Genomic DNA, 27,535 nt, shown 5'->3' on the forward strand with positions numbered 1-27,535 from the left:
CATTCAATGGATTGACTGGATTAACAATAATTCGATCATTATCATGAACAAAAGTTTGTTGTTGTTGTTGCTGTTGCTGTTGAACTGGTGAGGTTTCGTATAACATTTGATTACGAAAGTCAGCTAATGTTGATGATGACGATGATGATGTTTGTGCTGGGGGCGGTGGTGCTGGTGGTGACAATTTACCGGATAGTGGAGTAATCATAGATGATAAAGATTTATTATTATTATCATTATTATTTGTATTCATCAGTGGATTACTACTACAAGATGATACAATTGACGATGGTAATGATGATACTGACTGTTGCATTAATTTCGGTAGTTTTAATAAAAATTGATTATTTGAATTGCACATCTCTTCTGTACGTGATGAATGTAGTAGTGTCGGTGTTGATGAAAGAAGTATACTCGTGGTTTCAGGATTATCTAAACGCGAAAGCATCACTATGTTGGGATTATTATTATTACCAATAGTAGTAGTATTGTTGCTACCAGTATTAATTGTTCGACTGATATTCATGTTATTGATAATCGTAGGTGACGATGATGTAGACGGAATATCATTACTTGTATTAGCTGTACCAGACATATTAGTGCCTAGTAAACAGGATAATTTATCAACTAATGATCGTTGACGATAATTTAAATCTGAAGTATTATTATTATCATTATTATTATTACTACTGTTACTAGTAATAGCATTATGATTAACAATAATTGTAGAAGTGGAAGTAGTATTAGTAGTAGTAGCACAGCGATTAGCCATAACACAGTTAAATTTCTCACGTTGATTTAAAGCTAATGCAGCTCTATCCGCAGCTATAACACACGCAGTAGTGGCCGCTGACAGAGCAGCTGTTGCAATTCTTTGCATATCTGGACGAACAACTTTCTCAACAATATTACGCATTAATGCACCAATACGATTTTTGCCTAATGCACCAACACTAAACCAGGCAATTGCAGATTTTGATTGAAGAGCTGAAGTTGAACTCTGTAATAGATAGATTAGATGAATACAAGTGGAAAGAAATACAATATCGTTGAGATGATCAGCAGTTGGTTATAATATAATATGGTAGAAAACAGTAAGTGTAAAAATAGTCAACTGGAAACATGTTTTGTTTATTACGGTAATGTTGGAAATGGATCACATTAAGAAATAATTATCACAACTAGACGAAAAAACTATATCGAACCAGTACTTTTGAAAACATAGTAAGGTTTAAATTCTATCAATCATATGCAGAGCAGTGGCTTAGAGGTAAAGCATTCGATTTTTAGCCACCAATTTGACGGTTTGAAATCAATTCCAACTATTTTGATCCGATCAATTGAGTGATATCGCTACCCTTCATATTTAAAGTGTGACTTGAAGACAAATGGATGAACTATAAAATTGAATGAGTGGATTTTTTTAATTTAACTTCACAATTGAAATTAATTCATGACCGAATGAATCGATAAGAATACGCCCTACTTGTCTAAGCACCTAAGTAACAAGGATGAACCGTTCAGTGTAGCAATGTAGCAATGATATACGCAACTTCGGATCTATATAATAGTAAGCAGAACTACACAATCGTCTCTGTTGGAATAATCCTAACAACATTACCAAATGCCTCGAGACTTAATGGTAATATCGAAGCCATCCGAACAGTATGCACATATCCTAAAAGAGGCTGATCAATTTCAGTCCTTAATCTATCGACAGAGGGATTCAAACAACTCTTACATATACATTGGTAATACCCCCATTGCACAAGCTAGTGGTTTTCTGAACTTATTAGCTGAGTGAATACTGAGTTGGGTGTTTGAAGCTAAAGGTACATAATTCGACTCGAAGTGTGAAAGTCGACATCCAACCAACGAACCGTTAAAAAGAACGAAACACATGTGTGTTGATTCAACTACCCGCCACTACACAAATCCACCTGAAAACGCGTCATTATTTACTCAACTTTATTATTATTATTAATGGCTTTATTCATGTAATCATTTGACAATGGTAATATCGCAAAAGATATTAGCAATCAATAAAAATTAAAAACACGCAGTTCAGCGAAAGAATCTCTTTTCAACAACTTTATTATCAAGCTGTACAATCGTATATATATATATGAAAATGTTTTGTTAAAGTACTAATTCCATGAAGATATATGAACACTAATAACCAAGTTGACGTAATAGAAAGATTAGAATACTAGATTACGTAACACAAAGAATAACAAACCAGGACTATGCATACCAAAGAAGTACACCCTGTCGTTATCGTTACCTTGGCCTTTATTATTATTATTATTATTATTATTATTATTACTGTGTACCCCTTTACTTATGTCTTATATTTTCATAGTTGAAAGCGTGAGTCAATTGAAGCTAGACCGCCATGGAAAACCTGGAAGCACTGGATGGCCGTTTCGTCCTATTGTGGGACTTCTCAGCAGTGCGCATCCACGACCTCGCCTCGTGGGATTCGAACCCAGGACCTACCAGTCTCGCGCCAGAGCAATGACCAGTGGAGTTCAAACCACGTCTGTTGTGAGATATCAACTCAATGAAGACAATTGGTGAAAGGTTGCTCAACTTCGTGGATTGGTTGGAGTTAGACATAAACACCGTTGGATCCCGGCCGGCTCAGTGGTCTATCGGTTAAGTGCTCTGGCGAGAGACTGGTAGGTCCTGGGTTCGAATCCCACGAGGCGAGGTCGTGGGTGCGCACTGCTAAGGAATCCCACAATAGGACAAAACGGCCATCCAGTGCTTCCATGTTTTCCCTGGTGGTCTAGCTTCAATTGACTCACGCTTTCAACTATGAAAATACTAAATCTCCACAAAAACCCCTTCTTATATTTTCATTATTTTATTCATAAATCTTCAACATATCACCTTATTTATTTTTACACCTTTAATTATTGTAACTAAAGTCATTTTAATACTTTTTAATCATCTAATTATATTTACTAAATCTATTGTTATTATTTGTGTTACGTAATCTAGTATTCTAATCTTTCTATTACGTCATCTTGGTTATTAGTGTTCACATATCCCCATGGAATTAGTACTTTAACAAAAAAATTTCATATATATATACGATTGTACAGCTTGATAATAAAATTGTTGAAAAGAGATTCCTTCGCTGAACTTCGTGTTTTTAATTTGTAATCAATGAAAGTTCACTTTTTCAAGTCAGTTATGCTGAATGTAACAGCAAGTAAATTGTAAAGTCTGATTAGTTACTATCATAACGACTATTACATCACAGTTTAGGATTCTAAATAAATTCTCAATAAGTCAGCAAACTTATGAAACTGACCTTGAAATTGACATGAATCACAAAACAGAATAGTACTCACACATAACCACTAACCTGTAAAGGTTGGACATAAAATGGTGCTTCTGGAAGTAAAGATGCTTGTTGTCTATGTCTAGCAAATGATTTATACAAAGATACGAAATCAGGACCAGAACGAGCAGGAACGGGGGGTACAGTTGGATCGATTTCAAGAGGACGAACCCTTGGACGATTAGCGCTGTTTTCAGAAGCCAAGGCTGAAGCAACTGCAATCTCAGCTTCTCCCCAACCTGAAGAAGGATAAACACGACGAACAGGTTGATCTTTTGACGATGAATTAGATTCAAGTAGGGCACATGCTTTAACTGTAGTGAATGTTGACGGACCAACATATTCAATTGCTTCACATAACTCTCCAGTAAGAGGATCAATAACATTAGATACTAATCTTAAATGTCCCCAACGTAACCGTACATGATGCATTCGGCTACCAATACCAAAATAGTGTTGCATTAACCACCACATAGAAAAAGTTAAAATCCATGGTCCACGATCGTCTAGAGCACGAGCACGCCAAAGTAATTGAGTAACTAGACCGACTGGAGGACGTTGTGATGTACCAGGAAGTGGAGAATAAATCTTACCACTATCTGCTAAAACTAAAGAATTCGGTGTATTAGCTGCAGCAGCTAATACAAGATCTAATAATTCACGTAATTCCAATTTAACTGAACGACCGGAACCACCACCAGTTTTACGCAGATCAATACGTATATCATCATTAGGTTGACAACGAATTATTGTATCATTTCGATCAGACGATAAATCAGATTTTGTAGTCAGCTCTGGCTGTAAACAATGTGATACAATAGCTTCCGGTGATGACTGTTTAAGTGGTGTACTTGATGAAATCATAGCCGTAGGTATTAGATTTTCAATACCACCAAGACGAGCTTGAATAAATATGGAATATTAAAAGAATGAGGTGAGTTGAGAAAAAATATCTGAGAGAGTTTCATGTATAATAAATTATTCAATAATAACAGAAGTTATAAGATTATAACAGCGAAACGAAACAGTAGTTCATCTATTAGTCATTTTTAGTGTACATTTTAAGGAAGAAAACAAAATCATACATAAACAATTAAAACGAAAAACACCTCCGAACACTGGAAACGAAATAAAACACTATTACAGATCTGCTAGATTATGTTAGAGCCATCAGATGAACAATGTTGAGGCCTGATCCAAAGTACCAGCTAAAGACGACAAATTAGTTGTTCAGATAATGAATCTTTATCAAATAAAGTGGATGGATTATTTATTACGTACGTTCAACAATCACCCACCTCTATACGCGATGTTTGCTAGTGTACGAATAGGTTTAAAGACAAGCCTTTAGTCCATGAATTCACTGATTGTTGAACTGGGTCATGTCGCTATATACAGACTATCTGGTTGGGCGTTCGCTCGAAGTTTGTAACCAATAATAAGCAGCATGGCTCAGAATCGGTCGTAATGTTGAAGATGTATTCATTTTTCATTTCTTGTTATATATTAACTCTAAGAATTATCATGTACTGTTTATTTCGCCAATTCATTCTTTCTTCACGAAACGTAATGTTCATACCTCATTGTTTCTACCATCGATAATATTTCTACTACTCCTACTACTCTGGTATTGGCTATGATTATTTCAATTTGGTGTGCTCGTATATTGTGGAAATTTGAACAGACGAAGATATGTATAGGATTCTACGTCTCTTATGACTGATTGACTGGAATATCCTATGGACTGCCATTGAATCAAATAAAAAATCAAAAATGTCTATTTCGAAGAGTATCAATTAGCCACTGGTGGTAATTTCCATTTAACCAAGGTTGATAAAAGACTGTAACTATGAGTCTATGTGAGAGAATTTTTTTAAAACAATGTTTCTTAATAACTTCCTGTCCAATTTTAGCCAGGTAGCGTGAATTAAATATAAATCATATTTTGTTTAATCTGTCCGAGACTTTCCGAAATTTAATTGCAACGGGTTTATGCAGATTGTTGAATTACAAAGTCTGCATCATGAAGTGACTTTAATTATACAACCACTGAAAACCATGAAGTGCTGGACAGTTGACTCAGCCTAGAATGGGACTTCTCAGTACTGCCGATTCACAGAACCATCCAATAGGCGCCGAATAAGTGGTCTAGAGAGTTAAGCACTCGAAGCTAAATTTATAGCTTCTGGGTTCAGTCCCGGATGGAGGGTTGTGGACGTTCACTCACAAGGATTCCCATACTAGGACGAAATAGCTGTCCAATAGTTCGCCGTTTTCAATAATTGAATAACTATTGGTTAGTTCGTGATGTAAACTATGAAAAATATAAAAAATCTTGTGAATGAACCGTTGTTGTTGGATTATCACAGCCTACAAATGATGACCAATCAAAAATCAAACAGTTCTGTTACTTATTTTTACTATTGATGAATGTATGCATTACGAAAAAAACGAAGACCATAACTACAATACAGAAAGGTGATAATGACAAATAACGACATCTGAAAATAGCTTGTTAAATACCATAACATCATAGATGTGTGAACAGAACTTTACAAATACTAACTTACAGATATCAATCATATTCTCATCTAATGGTAATGCAGCAGATATCGATGAACAGATGCCTAAATTAGGCGATATCGTCAATGAAGAAGCAACAACAGATGAATCAGATACATCAACACCAGTGCCGCCGGGACCAGCTACAAATTCCATACGATCATGACCGGTCGCTGTTGTATATGAAGCTGGTACAAATATTACGGCAGGAGAAAATGAGGAAATATTTACATTGGCATTAGGAGGATATGATAAAGGTGTAAAAAGAAATTCCGTCGGATTATTCAACGGTTGTTGTTGTGGAAAATGAGAATATTGGAGTTGATGATGTTGTGAATTTACCAGTTGACTACTATTTATATCGAGTAACGTCTGTCCACCACCACCTTGTGCTTGAATAATATTGCCTACAATTAAAATGGCAACATGGAAAACAGATTATTGAAGATTACTACAACATAACAGTTTATTCCAATTTCATTTGTGCCTGTGAAATGTGACCTTTAAAAATAGAAGAATGACGCTGCATAAAGATAACAAATTGGTTGTTGATGTAGTGGATCTTCATCAGCTAAGGTGGTTGGAGTATGCATTAAGTATGTCCAACAATCTCCTTCAACGACCAATGTTTTTTTAATGTAGGAGTAGGTTGAAAGAAAACTAGATGTGTTCAAAGATTGGCATTATTCTATGAAGAGATTGACTATTAATAAAACCCAGAACATCTGCTTCATTTTATTTGGGACTCACTGGTTGTTAACACAGGAATACTTCAAAATCCTTACAAATTTTGATACAAAGATAATATTCATTCGTTTTTATTTATTTGAACACAAATATTGGTACAAAGGGGCACCAAATACACATGCGCCACACAAGTCACTTGATTTTGTATGGGCTGTGATATTGACCAGGTGCCCAGACTGAAACAGGTGATTTTCTCAGGGGACCACACCCCGAACCTTTGACCTGAAGGTCTGATTCAAAGGCAGTGGAGCATTGTAAGGAGATGCAGTCCCATGGTAGCCGGTGACAAACGATTGGTTCATACGCCATTTGTTCCCTCTGGATACTGGAGCCCTTGTGCACCTTTGGTTTGGAATCAGGGTTTTCCAACTCCCCTACTTGGGTCCTCCGTGTCCATCAACCCGGTTGAAGCGCCGGACACTCACTTTTCGTCCTCTCAATTTCGTAAACAACACCCCTGGTGCGAGAAGGCGGTGAGTAAGACTTTCCTGGCAGTGGCTGTATAAGCGTGGTTATGTGATGGGATTTCGAGAGGGAGAGTTTACCCTCCCCATCCTCGGACGTACCAGGGCACCTGTTTCATTCTATTTGAGATTCGTTAGATGTTAACACAGGAATACTTCAAAATCCTTACTAATTTTGATACAAAGATAATACCTATTGAAAAAGTTATTGCCTAACTGGACTCACTAGCCGCTTGATGCATAACTTGTTGGTGTTTGAAGCGAAAGGTAGTGGATTCGAAGTTAACACTAGCATTCAGGTACATCCATACAGGACGAAACGCGAGTCCTGAATTTCATCGTCAGTCGCGGCCAACTTATTCTATAAAACTTGATAAGTAGATTGGTGTTGAGCAAGATATCATGTTCAGTACTCAACCTCAAATTCAACTCTAATGTTCAAAATAGTAACCTAATAAAGAATTAAAACCAATTACTTCACGTGCATACATGCTCATTATCAATCGAGTATTCCACATAGCCACTCACTAAAAATCGGATCAATTATCACGAATTGTTGTGATAAATAATACATAGAAGTAATAATAGGAATTGAAAAACTTATTGTATACGAGTGTCGTACCCCGATTTGATCATTATCAAGCAATATCACATGTTGAAGTAAGCAGCAATGCAATAAGTAATACACATATCATATTCTCAAACTTACCAACCGGCTAACAACATGACAACTGTTCATGTAACTCATTTGTTAGCTAAACGTTTGTGTGCTCAGCCTTAACCTACACTATTTGTATCTCAGGTTTAACGATACTGCCCGATAGCTTAAACGTACTTAGATAAAACAGGACTCCAAAAACTGAAGCTTATTAGTTGAAAGTCAATTGTTTTAACCAAAGGGTCATCACTCTTCTTGTAATCACCTAACCATAATAAAAGTCCATGAAGGAAATAGTAATTGAGTCAGATTTCACCTTATCTCTAACAATTCAAAATATTCTCATTATTTATAACATAAAACAATTCAATCTATTTTTATAGAGATAAATTACCGAAAGGATATGTTTGTGAAATGTCCACATTCAAATTTTCTTGACTTGAAGATAATTTGACTTTAGGCAAACAATTTAATAATTCATCATTACCACTGTTGTTGTTATTGTTATTGTTAATTGTGCCAATTCCAGTTCTGACATGACTATCATGTAAATGTTGATGTACTGAATGTAACCCGCCAGTAGTGGGATTATTAATTGATGAATTGGAGTTGTCCAAATCAAATGAATCAATCGCTACGTCGTCTACATCATCATCTTCATCATCCAAAGAGTGATGGTTACTAAGTTTAGTGCAAAGCAGATATGATGGAAAAAGAATTTAACATTACCACAGTAAATGGAATTAACCAATCAAGGGAAACGGGGTTGAGAAACTAGAGTCACAAACAGACACTTATTCTCATATTGAATTTAACTGCCCTTTTAAAAAACTGACAAAGGAAATATAATCTTATCTGAATCAGATCAATATGAGTTGGGACCGTGGGACTTATAGGGAATTGCCAATCAGGGCTGTATATACATCATCCATTTACACTGTTATCGGTCACAACATTTAGTGATTGGGAAAAAATTGACAAATAATTAATAGTTTTACATCTCGACTTTTGAATAAAAAAGGTCTCTGTGAGATTATCATTGTGAATCCTTCTGTAATCAAGATATTTTTTTTTGATTGAATTCAATCTTTGTCCCTGAATAAATATAAAACAGTGTCTTTTTCATTTAAATCTAAATCTCTGGTTCAATGTAAAATCAAAGGTTTCTTCAATAGTTAATAATAAGTAGAACTTGGGACATCTAGGTAGTATCACCTATTAATTGTCGGTATTTCACAGTGAATAAAAGTGGTACTCACTAGATTGGATGAATTGAACGTTGAATGATGAAGTTATTTGAAAATATTATCGAACTATCCATAATATATACACATTTTTAGATTCTGAATTAGACGCAAGATAGAAATAATACAAAAATAGCTTATGCTGAAAGTGAACGTGAGTTTCACGAATATTCTGGAAAATGTGCTACATTTAGTAACGAGCCAAAAAGACGTGATAATATTTTTGAAAAATTAAAAAACTACAAAGTAATGTACAAAGCCTGATAGTACTTCAAACACAATGACCGCCAAACTTTCATCTAGAAAATATTCACAGCTATTAACACTTGTAATTAGTAACTAGCAGGAAGCAATTTAATATGAAGAAACGAAATTCAAGCCATTGAAAAAACTTAACGACTTATATTTATTCCTCTGAAAAGTTGCAGTAAAGCAGTGACAATTCGGAAATGTAATTTCATTTCTATCTGTAAAGTAATGAAATATGAGAAAAGTTGTGTGTTAGTCAGTTAGTTAGATAGCATCTTCCACATAATCCCTTATCGATTTAATTTTTCATACCTTTGGTCAGAAATTGTAACTCATCCATTCAACCTAGAGAAATTACAGTATTGAAGATGTACCACCAGTTGTAAATAAAAGGTGTGTAGTCCATAATTAAGTACAAAAATGTACTAAGTTACAGACCAGGTGTCTTTATTCTTTTAGTTTCTTATAATGTGACGCGTTGGAGGTGATTAATGAGCATTCTTGAGGAGTCAAGGTCATATATATAAAAACATCAGTTTACGTAACTCAGTTAGATGATATTGTTAGTTACAGTAGGAGAGTTCGCGGAGCTTATTAGATTTTATAGATCATATCACGGACTGGTTTTAGTTAAACAATCACAAAGTACCAACTCTGATAGAGAAAACATATAATTTCCATGGTGGTCTAGCTTCAATTGACTCATAATTTCAACTATGAAAACATATAATTATTGAAAAAACCATTTCCCAACATTACACGCCATTGAAACAATAAATGTTCAAAATACACAATAAACACGTAGTCAAGAAAAACGCTACACGTACGTATCCGTTTCATGACTGTCATGACGATAAAAAAAATAATCGAAATTTGAACTAATATTCAAGAAATCAATAGATACAGTTAAATGACACATAAAATTTAAACAAACAAATAAATGAATTTATCGACTATCCAATAACATACACACATGTTTTACATGTAAATATGTTAGTTTATTTGGACTTTTTACACACGTTGATGAATGTAATTTCAGTCAGTCACAACGTAGAACTTCGTACGTACGTACATCAGTTCGAGTTGCCATAACACATTAGTACAGAGATGCAGTTATCGATTCAAATCCCATAGTGGTAGAAGTAGTAAGAGTATAAGCAGTACACCGAAAGATTAGGGTTTGAAGAATGTAATTTCAGTTCATTATTATTTTTATACTGACTGTAGTTAATTTATTAAGGTAACCAAGTGTTTACTTATGTACTCCATTTTGAAACAAATATTTTTGTGTAATGAGCAAGAAACCATGGACCAAGAAGTTTCATGCTATCTGACATTTTTTAGAAAGAAATACCTGTAATTTTGAGAGAGTTGGTTCTCCCTGACGAATTCGATCTCACACCACTCAGCTTCACAATCTGAAACGTTAACACTGAGCTATTCAGGCCGCGATTAACCTTTATTATAGGACTGAGGGGATTTACAATTGATTAGTCACTGACAGAATGAAAAAGTATGTATGAAGGGATACTGGAACTTGATACGAATGGAAGTTAAAGAATGAATCTACTTGCGACAGTGTGACCCATTCTGACTCATTTTATCCAACGTCTCCAACTAGTGACCAAAATTATCATGTAGACTCCAATAAGGTAGTCTGCATCTATCAATCTTAGAGATGTTACATCAAGTGAATAATCCAAAAATTCCAATGTACTAATATTCCGATTAGAACTTGAAACGAATCTCTATCATGCACCCTGAATACGACTGAGAGAAGTGAGAACACAAAATCTGATGATATGAATTTATTTAACACAATACATAAATGAAAAAACCCAGAAATCTCGGCTATTTTCCAATTTATTCAACGGATAGGTATTACATATCAAATGTTTTATTTTAAACGATTTTATTCAAGTTTAGTATTGTTTGTTACTGGGTTCGAGTCCCAGAGTGAACATCAACTCTGAGATGCAGGTACATCCAGCTGACGAGTCCCAAATAGGACGAAACGCGCGTCCTGGATTCCACTGCTAGCCACTATCCATTTTCGATTTTATTCAAAGTTTTGACTTTCACCATTTGTATGTCTTTCATTAAGTATACTGAGCTGTGCCCTATTGACTGTTCATAGGCGACAATCATAATAAACGTTCGAAATGAAATCTTTGGTTAAGATTACACCCCAATATACAGAAATAACTCACTAAATGGATGGTGAAGTGACCTAACTAGTGGATATAATAACGCACTTATTGGACACTGAGGATGTTCAGGACAACCACAGCAAGAAGAGAGTCATTGAGAACTCTTTTTTGTAAGACAGGTATACAATCCAATTTAGGAAATTTGAACGATTTACCAAAGCACGCTAAGCAAATTTGGTCATATAATGAAAATTTTAAATCGAAGTTGCTTGTGACCATTGGAAAACAACTAGCAGGCATAAACAAACATACAAATGTAAATAATCACATGCAGATTATGTACTTTTAACGTATGAATCATCCCATATGAATGATAAGTATGTTCTATGTAAGTATGGTCTAAAAAGCAAAATCGACACGAAAATGAAAATGAAGTAAATAGTCAATAGTGAATATTTCGTGTGAAATTCATGGGACAGGTTACGTGTCTATGAATTTGTAGCGCGTCCGATTTCTAATGTTTAATATGTTTCCATTACTTCACACTATTCCGTTCATATTTAGTGAGTGAATGCTGCATAAAGGCGCATAATTTTCACTGAAGATTTCATTTCAAGCTCTAACTTTTAGTTTATTTGCTTTTTTAATCTAGGGAAGTTGGGATGTGCTACGGTAGCGTGTTCACAAAAGACATAAGCAGAAATGAAATCCTGAGTGAAAATAACCCTCTTGTATGCAATAGAGATTCATTAAATAAACAGGAAAACGCTTGGAAAAAAAGTTATTTTTATTCAATATTGAAAAAGGATGATTATCCTCATATGAACTTTATTCCCATTCACATTTAACAAACAACAGCTTCAATTCTTTGAGTATATTTAAATGTCCAATGGTCACTAAACTATCACAAATCTTCTTGTGTGTTTAAGGGTCAGTGATATGTTAAACATCTACAGTTGACAGTTTTAAAAGATCACATCCCTAATTAGAGCATATAATTGATAAACTGTCGTGCACTGAACGGAATATCTAGACCTAAATTTTGATCAACTTATAAAAACACGATGTACCATACTTTACAGCACTACAAGATACTTTTGAACAGTGATGTTAGAATAAGTGTAAATCTGTGATCTATGGATTGACAACAAATTCATTAAATTATATACACCTCTCTACCTAATAGTATATTCATCGAATGATGTTTAAGCAAATAAAGCAATCAAACGTCTAATGATTACACCGTAGTATTTTTCAGTATTACATGATCTGTTAGATTAAGCGTGACAAGAATACTTTTCATTGTCTATTGTAAGATATACTTCGGTTATTAGTGTATTTTACAACTGGATTGCCTTGTGAGATTTAATGAATTTCAATGTTATTTCTTGTATTAGCAGTTACTCTATGAAGCAAATTATCCCTAATTTTGTCTTCATTTCAAAGGTGTGATTAATTACATTTGGCTCATTCTTTTAAATAACCAGTCAGTCAGTCAATTAATCAATAAGTTCACTTTCTATCTTACTGGTTACTATATTAAAAGACAGACAAACAAGTCGTAAACTTTTTACTAGCTAAACATTAGGATAGTTCAAAAATCAGACGGAAGTAAACATTTGAAACATGATAAAAAGAAGGATGCGATAAAGACGATCTTGACATTTTACTTCTTCCAATTAAAAATAAATAAATTTATGATTATGAGGAGGTGATGAGCGTCTGGACATTGTGTATCAGACCTAATTAATTGAGAGATACATTTACAAGAGTATAAAATACAAGAGAGAGGAGGAGGATGGAGAGAGGGAGGGAGATCTAACAGCATAATAAAGGTTATTTTATAAACTAGAGAGATTTGATTATGTGATTCACACAATATACTGATTTTCTGATCATTAATAGTGGTGTGAGAATAACTTTATGGTATTGTTTAGTTGTCTGAGCTATACCACCCAGTGGGACTCCACCCAAATCATCTGCACCATCATAAAAAAAAATAGTGATGAGGTTTTTTATGAATGGTGGTCTAGATTAGATCGACCAATGAACACGACTATTAAAAAAAACAGAAACACTGAAACATGTAATTTAATAGTTGAATTCAGGAATCAATTAAAGCTAGACCACCACGGAAAACTTGGAAGCACTGAACAGTCAGGTCTATCTTTAACTGACTCATGAAATCAACTGTTAAATTACTACAATCTCCAAAAAACCCTTTTCTGATTAAAACATGTTTTTGTGTTTGTACGGAAGATCTACGTGACTTGAATAGATTTAAAGAAAATCCACAATCATTTCTAACTGCTGAATAACAAATCCACTGGGAATAATAGAGATCAACTGTTCACAATCGTACTTTATAGGGAGGAGAGAAGAAATTCTTAATGGCATACAAGACTAAAAGTACAACCATTATTACTATTATTGTGAATGTTTGACTGTTAGTCACTTTGTAACACAATCATCAACCAGGTGCAGATTCGTACACTTGACTTTTAGTCACACTAAGTGTGAGGGCTAATGTTATTACCTGGTTGTCAATACCTTAAATACTGATCTGTCATTCTACTAACTCAAAAACATTGATTTCTGATGGATCTATGAATTTAAAAGTATTTTTCTTCGTATACCATCAAAAACACTGGATGTAAACGCTAAATAGTTAGTACATAGGGAAAACATTGAAAAAAAACGGTCTCCAATCCAATAACTAGATTTATGATATGGATCTGAGGATAAAGAATGAAATCCGGAATCCCACTTGAAAGAAATAACAAGAAATTAAGAGAAATTTCCAAAACTTAATTTTTCACAAAAATTGCTGTAAACAAAAAAGAAAACGGTATTGTGATATAACAACATCGAACGGATTAAGTAGATAAAGGAAGTCACATTGTACCTTAGGACTTGCTTATCCAATTAAATTAATTAATTTTAATTGACTCATTCATCAGGTAGTTGGTTATGAGTCACATTTTAAGTCTGATGATACTACCCCGTTGATTCAGTTGTCTAGACATCTAGCATTCACCTGGAACACCTAAGGTACCGAGTTTGTTTCCCAGATATTGGGTGGTGGATAAGCACTGATGAGGAGTCACATAGCTTCCTCATCGCATTTATCTGAATTTCATTGGCAATATTCAATATTAAATTATCCAATTATGTAGTCAATGCTAATAATAACGATTTGAAGTATGAAATGAATTAACTATTTGGAATTTTCGGAATCGATATTGTCATACTTAGTAGATACTTAGACAAAAAACAAGTTTATTGTGTAGGTTTTAAATATAATACCCGTAATGAAGTAGATTAAGTGGACTTTGAGTACGTAAGGTACGATTGTTGATAGTGTGTTAATTATACTTAAAAATCTATGAGTCATAACTCCACATATTATAGTAATTTGTAAACTAGATTCAAGACTGTTCGTTCATTGAACTCCACATATGTGCCATGTCCTATAAAGATTTAGACAATTTAGTAAACTGCCAAGTCAATAAGTGACTAGAAACGTAGAAACTGTCAAACACGCGCATCGATCTAAACTATCATATCATATCAAGACAAAGATTCACGAGTAATATAAGTAGTAACAATATCAGTGACAGCAGAAAAATTTAGGTTTAGATAATATAGTTCGAGAAGATGAAATGAATTAGTGAGAAATATATATATCAGATAATTTTAAAACTCAAAATCTAAAGAAAGAGTGAATCCATCTGCGCCATTGCAACCGATTCTGAACTGTCACTCAAAGTCTGAAGCCATTAGTTAAGGTGATCGGACAAGCTTTAACCAGGTAATCAGAACCTAGCAACAAAACTCTATCTAATAGTCAATGACTCCATGAACTGGAATACCATATCTCTCTAATGAATAAAATTTTAGTCAGTCATAGAGAATTTATGAATTTATGACTTGATATGGAATGTCTCTGCTTTCAGGAATGTCGACACAAAAATAACAGTAAAACAACTTGGTATTATTATACATAGACATGCAAAAACATTACCAATACATACTTGTAACAAATAGTTGTCCGTTTCGAATTAATACAAACATTTCCTTCAGTAGGAGTAGATGATAATGGATTCAAATGATTCACACCGACTCTATCAATACAAGTATGATTTGTCGTAGAAGTTACAGGTAAATTACTAGTGACATTGGTTGAATGATTATTACCATCATTATTATCATTAACATCATGGTCATTATTTTTAGGATTAACGCTTACGGAATACGATAGTTTCGACGGAATTTTCGCTAGTTTTATACTAGTTTTCTTAACATTTTTCACAGCTTTTACTGAACATATCTTAGTTAAATATGTATAAACTGGTGAATTCGGTGTTGTTGACATTTGTACAATATTCTCTGCATACGATGCAATACTTGGTAATAATGATTCTGGTATATGATGATTCGGTCGACAATTTAAGAATAATAAACTACGTAATGCTTCACCGACATTACCACCACCGGATTGTGAAAATGCTGCAGCGATTAATGAATCACAAAATCGGCCTAAATTAACTTGTCGACCAACAGGCATACCGATATTTTGTAATGCACCATTCAACATTGAACCAATTTTGTTTTTACCAAGAGCATTCGATGTAAACCAAGTTGGATTATTCATTGATGCATGAATTATGGAATTACATCGTTCAGGTTGTAAATAGAATGGAGATTCAACAGAGTTTGACGAGCATGGACGATGTGAGCAGAAAGCTTCAAATAAACGAACTGGGCAACGATCAGGTTTGGTGAGACATTCAGGAAGAAGATTATCTGGTTGACGTGGTTTTACCGGTGGTGCAAACTCTTTAGTACTCTTTGATACTTTTCTTAATGTTCCTACTGAAACAGCTCCATGTGGAAGGCTATAATATAAACATACAGTAATAATAGTAACTACAAGTAGTTAGTAAGGATTTCTAAGTATGAAAATAAATCAGTTATATAAATAATGAGGATTATGAAATGTTAAGTTACTTATTCAATATATATGTGCAACAAAACATAAGTATTTCAGTCAGTCAGTTATAATCATAGTACGATTAAGTACAAATAATGTATTTAAATAAGTTGCCGAATACAATGTCCAAAGAGTGAGATGAAACTAACAATATGAACAACAAAAGAAAATTATGGTCTCGCCGAAATCGACTATCCGAATCTTTGAATAAGACCTTTCATCCAACTGAACTACGAATTGTATTCTACAGCGGATACCTGACACAAAAATGTGATAAGAATAAACCGCCACTTTGGACCACAACAATGTATATCTACCGGTTTAATTGCTTTTGTGAAGTTTGCTATAATAACCGCTCTTATAAAGCGTGCTCTTCTTAATCGTATTTTTGAGCACTATCCAGTATGATTATCGAAAGGTGAATTAAATAGCTTGATTATTGAACATCTAATCAATTTTGGTCATCTATCTCCGCCAGAATCATTACTCAAAATCATTCCCTAAGTAAGACGAACTAGTTCTAAGTGAATCTAGATAAGAAGATTGTGCATAATTGAGGTTTTGGCGATCTATCAACTTGAGCCAGATGTTTATGTTCAAAAGAGGTATTTCCAACCCCTTAGTTTAACATGGTCCTAACATACTTTAGCATTTTATCAGTTATTTCTTGACACATGTTTGCTTTTTCTTCGTCTTCTTATATTCTTCAAGTCAGTCAGTCAGTCAACTACAACGTAGGACCAGGCACATTTATGCATCGGTTCAAGTTGTCATACCTCGTTAGCACAACAAGATGAACACCGGCTTCATAGAAATAGATAATTTAGTGGTGGTAATATATAAAAGATAGGTTGTATGTAAGGATATAGTAAAAGAAGGAAGTTATGAAGCAATTTTAATCTCAAGGTTTAAGGGAAGATAAAGAGTGTATACACCGACGCCATTGTGATCGATTCTGAGCCATGTCACACAGTCTCCAACCGTTGGTTACGATAGTCACGCGGACCCCAACCAGGTAGTCTGCATCTGCCAACATGGCTCAGACTAGAAGTTAGTGACTTCAAGCTCTGATGCCACGTTTTGGTTTGGCCGCCCCTAACTCTTTTCCAACCATCCCCTACACTAGTCAGCATAGCGCGTCGTGGTAATCGGTGTTCAGGCATACGTAACACGTGGCCTAACCATCTCAAGTGGACAGTTATCTTTCATATCTCTGTCATAGATCCTATTTTGACATACTTTTGTTCCTAATTTTACTTTCTTTTTAATCATCACTAGGATAATTTTCCAAATCTCATTTCTTATGACCCACGGACTCTTAAGTAACATTAAATTTTGATTGACTTTTAGTACCTTAATTAATCACGCAATCTATCGCTATTTTTATAGACCACTTCATGTAAAAATAACTATAAACACGGGTGTACAGCTCTAATAAAATGATATCGTCGAAAAAAGAATTTTCCTTGATGGAATTTCTTCATATTATTTAATGACTCATTGAAATTCTTTCACTGAAATAAAACGATCTTCAATGTGATTATCAACGATGATACGGCTTCCTCTTATATAAAAGTCTTTATCAGCGTATATATAGGTCTCAACCATCTAAAGATAGAGGATATAATTGTAAATCCTTAGTCGTATCTAAGATTAAGATTGTTAACATGCTGTAGTTTACATGGTAATACGACTCTTTCGAACGAAGTAACAGGAACGTATAGATGTAATGTGACACAAAATTATTTCATAATCGAGGATATATGGTAAAAAGGAGTTTTTTTTACCTTCATCCTTAATCTATTATCAACCAAACGGTGTAAAATCGTGTATTTAGTCAATTGACTAATGGTTCTGTTCTCTGAAATATTTCACGTTGACATCCGAAGATCAGTTCTGTGAACAAATTATAAGTATAGCCTTCCCAGTAATTTCAATATTTACAAATCGATGGTTCAAATAAACAGAAAACTGGGAAGAAATGACAGCACATCCCATTGAATATTCACTACTTAATCCTAAAATATGTAGACCTAAGATGACAATAATGCCATTTAATAAAGCTTCATTATGCTCCACTTATATATATATATATATATATATATATATATATATATATATACTTACCTAGTAAACTGTAAATGACGTTCACCAGTTGTTGAATTCACACCTATAACAATATTGCCGTATGCAAGTTTAGCATGATCTGTACGACATCCAATACCGAAATGACGTGAAATATAAAACCACATTGATAGTAATAAAGAGTGTGGATTTGAAGACCCCAATTCCCCACTAGTCCATAACCGTTCAATTAAAGCTTTCTCAAATATTGGACGTAATAGTAAACGCCAACTTGATTGAACCGAACTCATGGAACGTGATGATGAGGTTGTCATTAATGACGGTACAATATGACTGATACAATTATTAGATCCCAGTTCAGTTGGATCTGGCTTTCCAACCACATTTTCATTTTCATGTATATATTGATTCTCATCAACTTTTTGATCGGCAGTATCACATTTAAATTGATTTGTAGCGTCAGTACCAATTGCGGTTGTAGTGGTGATAGGAATATTTGCAAATAGTGGATGCGTCATTAAATGACATGGTGATGATGATGACGATATTGAGTGGAATGTTGTGATAGCTGGGACACTATTCCTCAGTGATTGTAACTGTTGTACTGCTGATGATGATGACATAACATTGGAGGCTACCACTCCTCTCTCATCATCATCACAGCAAACTCCATCAATTTCATCAATATCATTATCACACGCAGAGTTTAAACGACTCGCTTCATTGATTGCCTCGATTGCAGCAGATAAATCATCAAACAAATTATCGTCATTGTCGTCACCAACAACAACATCATTATCATTACCGACACTAATATTGTGATCAACATCTTGCTCATCGAGTAAAACATTATTATTACAATCACTTTGTAAATTAGCTACATGTTGTAAGTTGTGTGTGATAACATTACCTAAAACATTTGTAGTAAAATATGTTGTTCCAGTGAAATCATTGCAATTACTGACATGTGTAGATACAGTACTGTTGGAATGAGAATGATGATTAGAAATTCTGGTTAGCTGATCATCTAATTCTGACGCCAATATATTATCTGACAAACTAATATCCATTTCGATGAACAAAACTGATATGAAAATTTTAAAAAAGCAGAAATAACATAAAACGAATTGAATATGACACATTACTTGGAGAATAATTGACCAAATAGATTCAATACACATACTTCTCAACCACAACAACCAGATCAAGGAGCGAACCCTGGAAATTGGGGTCACATGGCGAACGCTTAATCAGTAAAATTAGAGTCACAGTTCAATGGTATAATTTCAACTGCAATCATTTTGCGATATCGTGCAACGTACATCAAGTGCCACTAATGAAAACGTGTTTTAATTATATTTCTGAACTCCATCAGTTGACTTCTCACTAGGACTTCAGGAATATCTCGACGTAAATACTGGAGGAGTTGACCATGTTAGGGCGAAAGATTTTTGTCCAATGCTTCCTGATTTTCAATAATGAGATCAGTTTGTGATGAATACAATCTATAAATTTAACCCCTTCAACTAGGATACAACACTACTTCGAAACATTATTGAGTTATTTAGAAAGTAGAGTGATCTAGACAGTTTGCATGTATTCAGTTAATTAATAAAACGCTAATTTCACAAAACTCTGATAAGAACACTGGGAATTTCGTTAATTTAGAACATTACGTTGAATCTATATATAGAAAGTGGAAATATAGTAGGTAACTGTTCATTTAGTGAATTCGGGTTCTATATATCTGACTTTGGGCTACAAATATTGTGTGAAGTCTGGTGATGCCATCCAAGTTGATCGAACGATAGGGGCTGGACTGAGATTTAAACAGGCTATTCAATGTTGTACACAAATACCTTGATAATACATATAGGGAAGCAGATTGACGATTACTAAGCCATGGATAAGGGATCGTGGCACTTGGTTTTTCATACTGTTACCAAAGCTTACTACCTTAATTATACTTGTCCCCTCTCTACTTCCGATACTTCTATGTTGATTGTTCTGTGTATTATGAGATTTAATAATGTGTACTCAGTGTTAAAGTTAGTTCTAAGTCGATTCAAATGATTGAACACACCAAATCCAATTACACGGTTATGCGTGTCTAATACAAATACATTTCCGCAGCTTTACAATCGATTGAAATATGGCATAAACTTAAATAGTGCAGATGCCCTTAAAATAATCCCCACTTTAAAGATTATACAACAGTTTACTAATGAAATGGTAAGGATATTAAATGTTTTAACATTGTCGTAATAATGCTTAGTGTGGGGAGAGTCCGCTCTCCCTCTCCAAATGCTCTCACATGGCCACGCGTATATAGCCTCTAACAGGGAAGTCATACTCAACTCCTTCTCGTGGCATTACTGTTGTTTACGAAATTGAGAGGAAGAAAAGCGAATGCCTGGAGCTTTAACCGGGTTGGTGGACACTGCGAGTTCACCTAGAGAAGTTGGAAAACCATCATTCCAAACCAATTGTGTACATGGGATCCAGTATCCTGAGGGAACAAATGGTGTATGAAACAATCGTTGGTCACCGGCTACCATGGGAATGCATCTCCTCACGATTCTCCACTGCCTTGTGGATTAGACCTTTAGGTCAAAGGCTCCGGGTGTGGCCCTGTATGAAAACCACCTGTTTCAGTTTGGGCACCTGGGCAGTATCCCAGCCCTCACACAAATCGAATGAGATTTGTGCGGCGTATATGTATCTGGTGCTTCCTTGTACCAATATTTATGTGTTTAAATAAATAAAATAATACCAAACTGATATACACTATGTAATAGTAGGTGCCCACAATTGCTATCAATGAAACATTTAAACTGATTTAGCAGTAAATAATTGTAGGCTAACCATCTAATTAATAAAATAAAATCATGATAAAATTACGAAACCAGTTTGAACATGTCAAGACTATGAAAAATCAGAAGCATAAGACAATTGAATGTTATCATACCAGCCATTTTAATACATATGGCTGTAACTAATGCCGGTTGTACATATATTAGTGTACATTTTATAGATTGTATTAATTGACATTCCAATTAGTTGGATATCTGGCTGTCCGAATACAACTGTAGTTCTCACTGGGTTTATATGTACGCGATTTCTAAGTTCAATTACAAGTATGAATCATTGCAAAGTGTAAAAATAATTCCCGAGAGCAGTTAGTCATTTGCGAGTCTTTAGAGCAACGGATTGGTGTGTGGTTATCAATGATTATATAGTAAAGAACTGTTTGGTGAGATCATTAATTTATCATTTATATCAGAGAATGTTTAAAACAAGCAAAATAATATAAACTCGCTATAGTGAGATGACTTGGCTAAACTTTATATTTCCGGTTACCGTTAAATAAGGCAGTTTATAATATATCAATGAATTCAAGTTGAAACCACACTTGAATTCAACAGCCAACGACTTCATGTCATATTGTTACACCTAGCCAGTTTTTACCCACTTGTATGCTACCACGCCTAAGTAAGCGACAAGTGAGTAGACATGAAGCACCAACAACTACTGATGAAGATTAGCAGTGTTATCAATAGACTGATTACCTCCTAGGCGTTACCATAACGTTTCCTATTCGGTTTTTCGACGATATGCTTCAAAGACACTGATGACCATATACTACGTATGTCTTCAACCTTAATTGGGTATAGTTCACAGCCGTAAAGCAAAGTAGAGCAGATTACTGCTCAGTGAACAAACATGTAAAAATGATACTATTCAGTAGTCATGTAACGGCTCATCTAGTGATCTTCGAACTCTATAGTTGTTTTGTGACAACTCAAGATTGCCGACGAGATAAGTATTGATTATTCGTTCAAAGTTGGTAAGAATGTTCAAGGTTCTTCTGCTCTTCTTAATAATATACTCAAAAAATTGGAATCATAAGCCAGCAATACGTTCTTAGTGTTGTATATCACTGGAAAATTTGATATCTTATTCATTTACTTCTTCTATCCCTATCCTTATGAAAATAGAATCCACTTTAATGTGTCACCATCTAAAACTCCGAACAGTAATAAACCATGGTATACATGAAATTAATGATGTAAACAAGTACAGCATTAATGAATATTTTCAACAAGTGGATTTAGCAGTTGAGCCATAAAAACCATCTGATAAGTGGTTAAACCACTGAACGACATCAGCACCAACTTCGGGTAGAAGAACGATGAAAGCTCCATGACCAAACCATCCAGCTCAGAGAACAAAACTCCAAAATGATCCACCTGAGCTACAAATCTTCACCATTTCATAGAACTTGTACACTTGTCCATCAGTGGTTGATCTGTAGTGAACCTATTGTTGATGTATGGTGAAAATTTCATCTATTATCTTCTCTTCTCTTATATATAGATCCATAACAATTTTTGTTCGCCTATGACAAGTAGCCATGCCGATGGTCTTTCTTGACTTAAAAGCAGTATTCGACTCTGTGGACCGAGAGGTTCTGTGGTAGTGTCTGTCATTGAAAGTTGAACCTCAGAAGTACATAAACCTTGCGAAGGCTCTTTAGTCGAACACCACTAGTAGAGTCAGATCTAATGGCGAACTGTCATCTAATTTCGCAACCTTAGGTGGTGTCCATCAAGGCTGTCCACTATCTCCACTTTTGTTCAACTTCATCATCGACCTACCACTCGAAATAACGCTTTTGTTATCTGAATTTTCAGGAATTGATCTCCTACCAGGAGGTCCACTTATCGATTTAGAATACAGATGACATAGTCCAGTTGGTTGAAGATGCTGATAAAAGGCAGTCTTTTGTTAGCACTGAGCAACAACGCCAGAATGTTTGGAATGAGTTTCTCTCCCTCGAAATGCAAGTTGTTCCAGGACTGACTGACTTATGTCAACATTTGAACATATGTCACCTATGGCAAAGATGAGATATCCGTCTATCAATTAAAGGACGAGTATACTGAGCAGCAGTTCGCTCTGTTCTACTTTACGGCTGAAAAACGAGACCATTATGGGTAGAAGATATTCGTAAGTTACTAGTATTTGATCACAGATGTCTTAGAAGTATTGCCAGCATATGCTGGGATCACTATGTAATTAATAGTGAGGTTGGACTCAGAGTATTAGGGTATTATGGTAAATCAGTTGATGAGGTCTTGAATCTACATTGATTGAGATGATTGGGCCACGTGTTACATATGCCTGAACACCGATCAACAAGACGTGCGATGCTGACTAGTGTTGGGAATGGTTGGAAGAAAGTTAGGGGCGGTCAAACCAAAACATGGCACCAGTCCTTGAAGCCACTAACTGTAACATTAAAATTTCTTCATACCTTTTTTTATTCCTGTATTATATCATTATACACAATCTTTCTTCTATATATGACTATCATTGAAGTAACTACTTCCATGAATCTGGTGTTCATCTTGTTGTGCTAATGAGGTGTGGCAACATGGACCGATGCATATATCAAAGTTACTGAATGGTTAGAAAACACAGCATAGAAGACTTAATGTTTGGGGGCGATGTATATAGAAAAAGAACCAGTGACACCGTTGATTTTATAAATATGCAAAGCTAATATAGCTTGATTGGTAGGCATCACTTAGTGTCAAACTCGAAATTTCTGAACGGAAGCAGATATTAGTGAAGTCCTAAAGCCAAAGTAGTTCATGTTATTGTATTACAATTCAAGTATACTTCAACTATCTACAACTCACAAAAGACGATGTGTATTCTGTCATCCAATTACAAAAAGACAAACCGTATGGATGTGAACCACCCGTCCTCGCTATAACATTATTATCAACAGATTAGTATATTATAAGAAGGGGGGTTTGTGGAGATTTCAGTAATTTCATTTACTTGAGATCATGAGTCAATTGAAGCTAGATCACCATGGAAAACCTGGAAGCACTGGACTAGTATATTATCTTGGAAACTGAGGGCTTTAGACCACATGAGTCCCACTTAATAACAATAAACTAATCAACCGTCTGGTATATCAAATTTTATATTATGGAGAAAAATCATGTTCTGTAGAATGAAACATGGATATTTTCAGTGTCTTAACAATCGGATAATATTCCCATTCGTCCTTATTGGAAAGTTTTTCCGAGAATTATTTGTTTGATCTGACACACATATCAAAAGAATAGTGGGCAGTAGTGTTTTTGAGCTTATTCAGATTAAATGACCAATCTGAGATATTTCCCATCCGCATGACTAGTAATACATTTAACAACTGCAGTGAGTCAGTGACTGTGCGGCTAGCGTTACTCGTTTTCAGGACTGAGTAGTGTGAGGGTCAGTAATATTATTTGAATCTACAAACCGGAGAAAAACAAGTTTTCGACATACGACGTCCTGCTTCAAAGTCGATTATGTTAACCACTAGCCACTGCAGATGACAGTCGGCACAAAGAGCATTTATTGCCCTGGCAACTAATGAACTATAAGATAAAGAACCATGACAAATCTTCACATGTCGCATCGTTAATTTAACCTGCAATTTAGACATTTTTGCACAGGTTTGATGACTATTGGATGTAAGATAATCTTTTAGGAACAGCTTGCTTTGTGGTATATTATTCAAAGCTATCAGAAAAGTGGGAAATCTGATAAAAACTGTTCCAAATGTATACGCCTGAACCTCTCAGCGAAATGTGAAATCGATACTGGCACATGAATCAAAGTTGATTCATTTTACACCCGTAAACTGAATAATTATACGTAGGGAGCATGGATTAACATACTCAACAAAATACCTTACAGTGAGGCAAGGTAGCTAAAAGTATAAATTCAGACGCTTGTTGCTCTCGAAGTGCAAACGAAACTGCCAGTTAACAAAAAACCAAGAGCGCAAACACAAAATGTAGCAAAGAATATTACAAATGAGATCACTCATGCAAAAACTTAATTACGCCATTTTCGGCTTCAAAACTAACTGGTATATTGGAGCAGAATATTTAGTTATACTCGAGAGTATATCTGGGCGGATGCGGACGAGATTAATACACGGACTATAACCTTGTTTTCAAACCCTTTGTTCAAGTAAGTGTACTGTGACGCTTAGTAATTGGCTAGACACTGCATATATGAGGTAACTAACCTGACTCCTACTTGAATCCAAAAAAGGATCACTGGTGAACTAATAAATAAATTAAATAAGCGAGGATTCACTAGAATATATGGCACATGACAGCTAACACAATATTCTTGTGGCGGTAGTAATTAACAGGACACTATACAGCAAATGAACTTTATTTCGCTATCGTTATTTTCAAACATAACAGGTTTATAAATAAGGAGTAGGACATATCAAATGTTCAATGGAAAGCAGTCAGTTACAAAAAAAACAAAGTAGGATTTCGAATTCGAATAATTCCTTGAATTCCAAAAAAATTCATCAGATATTCTCCTGTTTACAAGCAGCTGTGTGAGATGCATACTGCATACCCGGGTTATAGTACCAATAGAAGTCACATGTTATTTCCGCATAAAATATAAACTAACATCCAATTATCACAAATTGTTTATCCGTAAATTATGTTGTTGAGTTGTGGCATACAGTATCCATGATTATGTAAAAACGTTTTCGTGAATATCACGCTACACCGGTATATTGTAGGGCCACTGGTTTTTACACCGAGTCGTTTACATATACTTTCCACATCACTTGGTAGGTAGAATAAGCCTTGTTTTGAAACTACTTACAATGAATATTCCAAAACTCAATCAGTTGAGTGAAAATTTACATATTATGGTTAAGCAGGAATATACACAGAATACATAACCCTCCAAACCATGATAAATTTGAGAATTTAACTAGCATATCCAGTACATATGAATATTCTTTTCGCATACATTGATTGTAAATTGTAAAAATACAAAATATCCAATATAAATCAAAAACAACGGCCTAAGTCTCTTGTGCCGCAATAAACATGAGACTTTAAAACATGTCAATAAACACAAGGCCAGCACAAAGTTAAAATGCTTACTTTGTTACCTTGGCGCGTGACAGCTCGGCACAAGGCGGTCGACAGGAGCGGGCGGCCTGAAAATTGACGGGCACAAGGTGAATACAGACCCGACGAATCGGACCATGAGACTGAGGCATTAAAACACTAACTTATCTTCAGTAAGTTACTTCAAGGCAGGAGTATCGACCGGTCTACAATTAACCAATGAACATAAAGTTAGGCTAAATTAAGCCAATCATTTATAGAATTCGTCTTGTGATAGGTTAATTTAATAAGCTGTCTTTTTGGACAAATAATTCGATTGGTTCCTAGGCAATGGTATTGTTATAACGTGTTTGTACTTATAATGATTGAACCCATGTCAAAATTTTTCTTCCCTGACTTTAATCGAATATTCCTTCTACTGGTTTCTAATTCGTCAAAATTACATGTTTGTTTATCAAAATTTAGGGTGGATGAAATTGTACCTTAAATAAATATGCTTGATATTCACTCTAGCTATTGTGTGGCTGTTTGGAAAGGCTGGTTTTTATTAAATAAACACAGTGATTTATAAGGCTTAGGACAAAGTCACTTTTCTTGTATATGGGGTGGTGTGTATCGTACAGTCTGGCTTAGTGAATTATAGGATTGCATTGTTAAAACATCTCTGTATGCAATTCTGATGTACCACTTTTTGAAAGAGATGAGAAAATATCAATTGAAGACAGGATTAGTTGGAATATTCCATGGAATGAAATTCTATGATGTAATCTAACTTGAAAGATAAATCTTGGATGTAATAATATTTAATTATATGTCCTTACATTGAGAAATAAAGTTAAGGTAGGAAGGTGCATTAATATACTCCATATCATGGACGGTGACATGTAAGATGTGGAGAGAATAATGCTTTCCCACACTTACATCTTATAGTAGAAAATACGAGTCATGTACTGATACTCACAGGTCCCCAAATGTAATCTTGAGTGTAATGTAGAGACTCATGGCTCGGACATATAAACACTGGGATTTCGGACTATATTCGTCCGTATTTGAGATCAGTCATGGTTCTATCAAAA

General features: G+C 34.8%; 1 protein-coding gene across 1 annotated transcript in view; it reads right to left on the reverse strand.

The window, feature by feature from the left end:
- Smp_166880 (hypothetical protein) overlaps nucleotides 1-26,611 on the reverse strand; it is a gene marked incomplete at both ends in the record, with an annotated part of 36,273 nt that extends 9,662 nt beyond the window's left edge. The window contains 10 exons of the mRNA XM_018791854.1: nucleotides 265-654; nucleotides 793-1,000; nucleotides 3,377-4,254; nucleotides 5,923-6,321; nucleotides 8,178-8,464; nucleotides 15,461-16,324; nucleotides 18,547-19,235; nucleotides 19,386-19,588; nucleotides 24,850-24,941; nucleotides 26,493-26,611. Of these exons, the coding sequence (XP_018647285.1) occupies nucleotides 265-654; nucleotides 793-1,000; nucleotides 3,377-4,254; nucleotides 5,923-6,321; nucleotides 8,178-8,464; nucleotides 15,461-16,324; nucleotides 18,547-19,235; nucleotides 19,386-19,588; nucleotides 24,850-24,941; nucleotides 26,493-26,611 (4,129 nt within the window). The remainder of the gene's footprint in view (nucleotides 1-264; nucleotides 655-792; nucleotides 1,001-3,376; nucleotides 4,255-5,922; nucleotides 6,322-8,177; nucleotides 8,465-15,460; nucleotides 16,325-18,546; nucleotides 19,236-19,385; nucleotides 19,589-24,849; nucleotides 24,942-26,492) is intronic.
- Between the last annotated feature and the right edge of the window lie 924 nt (nucleotides 26,612-27,535).

This window comes from Schistosoma mansoni (genome assembly GCF_000237925.1).
Source record: "Schistosoma mansoni, WGS project CABG00000000 data, supercontig 0224, strain Puerto Rico, whole genome shotgun sequence".
NCBI lineage: Eukaryota > Metazoa > Platyhelminthes > Trematoda > Strigeidida > Schistosomatidae > Schistosoma > Schistosoma mansoni.